At 45.9% G+C, this 8,054-nt stretch overlaps 1 protein-coding gene across 1 annotated transcript in view; it reads left to right on the forward strand.

The window, feature by feature from the left end:
* Positions 1 to 7,978, forward strand: part of marchf5 (membrane-associated ring finger (C3HC4) 5) — a 31,096-nt gene extending 23,118 nt beyond the window's left edge. Inside the window, exons 3-6 of the mRNA XM_070976962.1 lie at positions 2,090 to 2,220; positions 2,389 to 2,572; positions 3,313 to 3,479; positions 6,026 to 7,978. Coding sequence (XP_070833063.1) covers positions 2,090 to 2,220; positions 2,389 to 2,572; positions 3,313 to 3,479; positions 6,026 to 6,142 — 599 coding nt within the window. The 3' untranslated portion in view covers positions 6,143 to 7,978. The remainder of the gene's footprint in view (positions 1 to 2,089; positions 2,221 to 2,388; positions 2,573 to 3,312; positions 3,480 to 6,025) is intronic.
* The last annotated feature ends 76 nt before the right edge of the window (positions 7,979 to 8,054 follow it).

An 8,054-nucleotide genomic window follows, 5' to 3' on the forward strand; every position in this document is an offset into this window, starting at 1 on the left:
TCTTGAACCAAGTCCTGCTTTTACAAAGACCAATGACTCAGCACTGTTTTAATACCACCTCACTGCTTTATTTCTCAACCAGACGAGACGTGTCAAAATCACTGTTTTAAAAATGGGATTATAAATGTCACCCCTCCCAAGTGACAAACATGTTTGTTAGAAAGCCTGCTGAAATGACCTTTGAACCACTTTCAGAAATATGAAAGATTGTTTTATATTTCTGTAACAAGCCATCATCCAATGTGTGAAGGGGAAAGGTTGTAACTGCTCAAAGCTAAATGTCAGATTGTGTTGTTGTCGACAGTATTTGAATTCTGGTGGACACATTTACTTTTGCTATTCAGCACTTATATAAAAGCCTCCCATCAAATCTTTATAACTTTATATTCATAAGCAACAATCACAGTTTAAGTCCCTACTTCTGATATTATTGGGAAACGTCTAAAGCTTTTTGGCTTTTTTCACATGTCGTTCATGGGACTGTTTTCATGGAAATACTTAAGAAATGGATTAAACAGTGTGTTTATCTGCTCCGTCATAAACTTCAAATGTCAACAGCTCAACCTGCTAATGTAATAGACGAGCACATCCGCTGCGTAGATGGACACTGATCCTGTTCGCTGGTGGAGTGGAAGCTAACGTTAGCAGCTCTGCCCTGCTCTTCATTAAATATGAGGAAGTTTCTGCTGCAGCAACCAAACTTGTTATCCAACACGGTGTGACATTTGCCAAGCACATTTGTTTCTCCTCATGCAACGTTAATTCAAACATGCAGTTTGAAAATGCATTCAGCTGTCCAAGTGTATCAACTAAGCAGCTAAACAATGAAATGAGTCTGATCTCAGGTGATAAGTCTGCTTTTGTCTACTGATGTCTGGAGTTAAAGACTCATTGTGCCATGCAAGAACAGGTGTATGAACAGTAACTAAGGCTCAGCGAAGGACAGAAGCCTCCTGTGAAATACCCCAGATGTTCCTACTTTGGCCGAAAATGTAGTGTTTGCTGTATGTAGGACAACTTTGATTATGGTACAGGAATGTGTGTGAACAAATTGGTTTTCAGGGCCTTTCAACCCTGGCCGCTCTGTGCTGTGGTTGGTTGCAGTTTTTATGTTTCTGCACTGCAACAACACATCAAGGCCCGCGCTGCGCTCTGTGCTTGGCCCCTCTGGTCACGTCCCCACCCCGCTCTCCTCCCACCGACTCCTGGGCAAGTTATTAATAGGATGTGGATGGGTCTGTCTGAGTGAGGAAATCAGGTTGCCTTCCTGTAAATATTGCATGATTTCCCTCGAGTCCACCTGGAATGCCAGAGAGGAAGATGCAAGAGAGAATATTTTTTTGGGTCGTGCTCCTGGATGTCAGACAGGGACGAAGCTGCTCTGAAGGCACGCTTGGGCTTCAGATTAACACTCATTTACATGGTGTCCAGAGTCAGCCCACTTATTTTTGATCTAGGTGGAGCCTGCCTGAGAAACTTCTCCCTGCCTGCCAAAAACAATAAGGTGTGCACCACACCTGTCCTGCTTCAGCTTCTTTCCTTTAACTTTGACATTACTGCATTGTTGTCATGCTTCCTGTTGCACTGGAAGGCTGCCTGACCGCATGATGTTTATTCAGGGTGAACTCCCTTGTGTCTTTGGTTCTTTCACTCTTATTTGAATACAGACAGAAAGGGAAACTTTGTGGTGCCAGGTCACAGTGCTGGTTAAATTCTTGCATCTTTTTACCTGCCAGCTTTTACGCAAGAGCAGGATGCACAAGCAGCGATGGCCGGTGCCTCTCGCTGTGGAGATAGTTGTGAGGTTTGTGTGTTGAGTTTGAATGCTTTTTTAGCTCCAGTGGTTATTTACCAGCAGGAGTCTCATGACCCCTGCTGTCCACACTGTGTTGTCCCCCGTACCTTTCACTTGGCTTCTGCGCTGTCTCATAAGCAGGATCATCAGAGGATTCAGTCTCATGTAAATGACATTTAAAGGCACTGTAACACAAATGCATTTGAAATATCTGCCTCCTAAATCCAGTTTCATTTGGGTTATACAGCAAACAGTGGCAAGAAGAACTAAGAGTTGGATGATTTCCTCCACCAGGTCCCGTGGTTTATGTGCTGGACCTGGCTGACCGGCTCATCTCTAAGGCCGGCCCCTTCGCTGCCGCTGGCATCATGGTGGGCTCCATCTATTGGACTGCTGTCACCTACGGCGCTGTCACAGTCATGCAGGTATGACCAAGATGTCCAGTTACTGCTCTGATTTTGACTGTAAATCAAATCATGGTGTTCTCAGCGTCAGTTGCTCCTTTCCTTCATTCGTTCTTTCTTGTTTGTAAGTAAAAGTCATCCAGTGTCCCTCCTCTAGTTTTCCGTTCTGACGTCCTGTCTGCTCTCTAGGTGGTGGGCCATAAGGAGGGCCTGGACGTTATGGAGCGGGCCGACCCTTTGTTCCTGCTCATTGGCTTGCCCACCATTCCTGTCATGCTTATCCTCGGCAAGATGATCCGCTGGGAGGATTACGTCCTGCGTCTGTGGAGGAAGTACTCAAATAAACTGCAGATCCTCAACAGCATCTTCCCAGGTGAGGACACTTGTCCTAGCTCTCAGAAGTGTCTTCATTTGTCTTCATGCTACTTTTATATGTTCTAGAGCTCAGTCAGATATTGTGAGATGAAGAGGATAAGAGCAGGAGCTGTAGCTTTGTTCAGCTGTAGTGTCACTGCTGGAGGAAGTGGACGCAGCCACCACGATGTCTCCAACTGGTTTGTGGATGACTTGAAGCCTTGAGTTTGGCTTTTTGGTTGCAGCTGTCTTAGTTTTTTGGAGCCAGAAGTGACCATATATGGACTAGAGGGTGGAGCTGGGGGTGGGATGGGTGGATCTGACGGAGATTGATGAGGTTGTTGTGGTAGCGACTTGTCAATCACAAGGTAACCACTCCCTAAAGTATACCCCTGCTTTAACGTCTATTTTACTCTAAATGGGGCCATAATTCACAAAATGAGCAGCATGCTGCAGCGAAGAAGACTTGAAACTAGTGATTGAGACCATAAACTCATGAGAAACCTGCTTACTGAGGTAATAAATTGAGTGAGAAATCAGGTCATTTTCTCATAAGCCCCACATACACTGGGACTGCTTTTTGCTATCAGTGGAGTCGCCCCCTGCTGGCCATTAGAAAGAATGTAGGCTGAAGGCACTTCTGCACTGGCTTCACTTTTCAGACCCAGAGGCCACGTTCACGTCTTTTACACAGTGTTTGGTCCAGATAAAAGCGCGTGTTTCACCTGGCGCCCTGCCGCTGTCTGTGTGCCTCTGCAGGGATTGGCTGCCCAGTTCCTCGTATCCCAGCCGAGGCCAGCCCCCTGGCAGACCACGTGTCGGCCACGAGGATCCTGTGTGGCGCCCTCGTCTTCCCCACCATCGCCACCATTGTGGGGAAGCTCATGTTCAGCAGCGTCAACTCCAACCTGCAGAGGACCATCCTGGTGGGTACAAGCAGAAAGCTCCTCATACATCCATGAGAGTACAGACAAGAGTTTGACGATCGGAGCTTCGAAAGGAGCTTCTGACTATTATCAACCACAGAGTCAGTCACTTATAGTTCCACTAATACAATCAGTTGTTCAGGTGAGTTCATGGAAACACTTTGGACAGGCTCCCCTTATTCGGCCTCTGGTGATTTGAAGCCAGCACAGCCATGATGCTGGTGAATAAATGATTCCAGTTTAGAGTGTTAGCCACGCAAACGTGAGAGAAAGCCCACCTCCTCTCCCACCTAGTGCTGACGACAGAGAGGTAACCAGAGCGGCCCGAGTGATCCGAGCTGCACTGACACCACGGAGCACTCCGTCCTCGTCTGCTGAGCTCCATGAGTGACAGACAGGCTGCGTGGCTCTCACAGAGGGGGTCACCAGCTACAGCTTTTCAAAGCAGACTGAGGGGGGGGCGCACTCTTAAATGAAGAAATGCTTTCATTTAGCCAATTATTGTGTAATATTTTCACTCTCTTACAAAACTGAGCCAGTATCGATGTGAACAGGCTACTAAAAAACATTGAGGATCCATAAAGATAGTTTGTTGAAAATGCATGATGCTCCTGCATCTACGAGACAGGCTTAGCGATTCTCTGCCAGCCGCCCGTAGTCTGGCCAGCGTGCTGCTGTCGGCTGCAGGGAATGGTCAGCCTGGGAGCTGAGCGCTTTGATGCTGGAGTTGGAGAATAATCTGGTTCAGTTGGACTATGAACTCCAGAGTTTTGGGCTTGTTGCCAGGCGTTGGGAAGCTAATCCCTGATCACTGTCAGGGTGGACTTCTTTTATTTCTGAATTCAGAAGTGTTCTGGGGTTCAGACGGGAAGCTTCAGCGGGCTGGATGTAGCCCGTGTGCTCATTGTCCAAACGAGTTCAATTCGTGGACCCTTAAGTGAAAAATGCTCGACAGGAGCATTTATCACTTTGCTCAGAAGAAAAACATGAATCACCAGAGTTGGTAACACAAGGTTTTCACTTGACAACAGCTAACATTGAGGATGAGTCAGAGTTCTTTTAAGGTTTCATTCTCAAAAGTTTCATTACATGAACAATATTTAATCATCACCTCTTCTTCTCTTGTTCAGGGTCAAACTTTGACGTGCTTTTTCTTCACCTAAGTGATTTCTGCTTTTTATTTAAACTGACTGCCATCCAGCCGTTTCTGTCTGCTTTCATGTCTCCATAATAGACTGACTGACTGAATGAATGAATGAATGAAGCTTTGTGTGTCAAACTGATATTATTTCACTTCACCTCATCAGTGAACATGCTTCTTTCTGCTCTCTTATTTCCTAAGTGGTGTTGACCGTTTCTTCATGGAAAGTTGGACACAAATGTAGTGTGTGTTGGTAGTTGCTGAGATCTGAGGAAAACAACAGTGATCCGCGTGTGTGTGTGTGTGTGTGTGTGTGTGTGTGTGTGTGTGTGTGTGTGTGTGTGTGTGTGTGTGTGTGTGTGTGTGTGTGTGTGTGTGTGTGTGTGTGTGTGTGTGTGTGTGTGTGTGTGTGTGTGTGTGTGTGTGTGTGTGTGTGTGTGTGTGTGTCAGCAGCAGTAACAACAATAACATTTGGAAATGCAAGAGGGCTTGAAAAGTTTGTCTGTTTCCACTTTGTTTTCATTCAGGGAGAGAAAAGCAGTAAGATAACCACAACTACAGAGCACATATTACAGTAATAATACAGGTAATTCCAAAACCAGTACATCAACAAACAAACTAAACATACTTGGCAAAGGGACCAGGCAATCACGGTGACTTCAGAGGGTAACTGCACATGGCCAAGAACCAGTCTGGCTTAGAGTAGAGATTAAAGACTGCAGAGATATTCAGCATGATAAGAAGAGGTGTGACAGAGCCTGTCTGTGTCCAGTCTTTATGCTAAGCTAAGCTAACCAGCTCAGACATGAGATTGTATCAGTCTTCTCACGTAACTCTTGGAAAGAAAGCAGAATGTGAAGCTGTTCTTCAGCACTGTCAGAAAGAGGAAGGGAAGCTGCATCTCTCCTCAGGTTGTACAGCGGCGTCGCTGCCACGCACGGGGAAAGCAGGCTGGACGTTTGAAGGGATTGCCTGCATCATTTCATCATTTCTGCTCTTGAATGTTCATTTTGACCCCACATAGCCAACGAGTACAGTGACGTCTTGTAGATGTTGTGAGATATTATCTTGCTCTGAGCTGGACAGGAGGCAGCCAGATCTTGTGTGTGTGTGTGTGTGTGTGTGTGTGTGTGTGTGTGTGTGTGTGTGTGTGTGTGTGTGTGTGTGTGTGTGTGTGTGTGTGTGTGTGTGTGTGTGTGTGTGTGTGTGTGTGTGTGTGTGTGTGTGTGTGTGTGTGTGTGTGTGTGTGTGTGTGTGTGTGTCATGGCCTGTTAGCTGCTGTCACACGTGACAGTCAGCGTGGAAATGAAAGCAGATCTTTAAGCCACGAGTGGGGAAAAGCTTTGATGTGTTGAACTGAATCTGTCTTTAAGCCCTCTTTCAACGTTTTTTTCTTTTCCTACAGGGAGGTATCGCCTTTGTGGCCATCAAGGGGGCGTTTAAGGTGTACTTCAAACAGCAGCAGTACCTGAGGCAAGCCCACCGCAAGATCCTCAACTTCCCCGAGCAGGAGGAAGCCTGAGGAGGCCCCGCAGTCCGGAGGGAGGACAGCCGGACGAGCCGCACACCTCTAAGGGAGGGGGGAGGGGAGGGAGGATACGAACCGTCAGACTCTGAGCAGGAAGTGCTGGTGAAACAGACTCAGGATCAGTGTCACCCCTTACTCATCCACTCGTCCCTACACCTCACCTCTCTCACCCACCATGACATTCACGCAAGGAATCCACCGCCACCACGCATTGTTTTTAAACTCTCAACGCTTTCGTAAGGTGACGACAGAAAAGACTTGTGGACACGGACTGGAGCATGTTTGCAGTCTCACACACACACACACACACACGTGCGCTGTCGGGTGGGTGTGCGTCAACAATCACATAACTAAAACTTATTGTAAACGTAATGTATTTTAAAGGAATAAAATGTGGGGCATGTGTAATTAGAAAGTTTTATAATAATAATAATAATAAATAATTGTTTTATAATGTTTATTTCGAGAAGCCCTCTTTGCCAATGTTAGGGGTTTATATTGAATGAAGCTGTTCAGTGTGTGGAATGTATTAATGAGAAAACAATAAAAATGTGTTTAACAGTTGTCCATCATGATGCAGTACATTACCCACAAGCAGGAAGCATTGAGAGCAAACTTCAGTGTCGCGACTTGAGCTTTAATATTCTTAAGCAGGAAGTTGGTACAGTTGTTATTTGAGGGCTGTTTAATCCTGCTGTTCACATGCCGTGGCAGTGTTCATGACGATTGTCCGTAGCTTTGTATCCATTTTGCAGAAACACTCTTGCGTGACGTGTTTGGAAGCTTCATCGGCCCCCCGGACTTGATGGAGCTCCAGCAGGACGAGCCTGTCGCCATGAGAGCGTCTCCACCACATGGGTGGACGGATTTTATGGATGCTTTGGTCCTCTGAGCTTTTTGCAGTGACAAAGTATTTCAAAAGCATCGGGAGACTCTCACATGATGCAGCACTCTTCACTGGGAGGTGGGAGATGCACATTCGAGTCAGGACTTTTGCTGTTGGGGGTTTTATTTAACAAACAATCATTTTACCCCCAACACGTGATGATCAGACTGTTGTGTTGCCTGAGCGTGAACTCGAGGTCAGACTGCTTCTGAGGACATCAGCGAGCAGAACATCAGTGAAACTTGGACTTTGGTGAATGAGTCACTGGAGCAGTGGACATTTTGGCAGGACTCTTGGGAAAGTTAAGGGTCAGTTCAACCAAATGATGAAAGCCACGTTTTCCCCTCTCTCTGCAGTGGTGTCTGGCTGTGCAGATAGTTTTGGCTTTAGTTCTGCCTGCACTTGAATTGCATTTTCAAAAAAAAAAAAAAAATTGAAAGTTTTTTTTTTTTTTTTAAACCATTTCTCAACCTTTCACAGCCAGGCCTTTGGAATATTGCTTTTTAAAAATGTTTTATTTTTCCAGGCTTTGAGAACTCTTATCTGCATGTGTGAAAATAAGGCTTTTTGTCATTTCAGTGAACGGACTCTTTAACATGCACACATGAGAATAGATTAAAAAAAAAAAAAAATCATTGGGAGCATTAAAAATGTGACAGTTATTACTGCTAATCCCTAAGATGCTCTGTTCCGCCTCTCAAGGCAGCGAGGAAACATCAGTATGTGACGAGGCGTGACATGCGGCCGACCACTTGGAATATGTAACCTGCACACGGACGCTGCGCCTGCTTCACAGATGTCCTCCTGCGCCCTGCAAACCACAGCTTCCCTGCACACTCACTGCAACGTCTCCACTCTGCCAAAAGAGATGAAGCCTGAACTGTGTTGTACAGATGTGTCTGAGCTCTGTGGTATCAGTTCTGTGAATAAATGTATTTTTCCAATGTTGACGTGCATGTGTTGAGATTGTGGGGGAGGGAAATGTTGCATTAAAAAAACCAACAACAAAAAAACAACAGC

Source organism: Chaetodon trifascialis, chromosome 13 (assembly GCF_039877785.1).
Source record: "Chaetodon trifascialis isolate fChaTrf1 chromosome 13, fChaTrf1.hap1, whole genome shotgun sequence".
Taxonomy (NCBI): Eukaryota; Metazoa; Chordata; class Actinopteri; order Chaetodontiformes; family Chaetodontidae; genus Chaetodon; species Chaetodon trifascialis.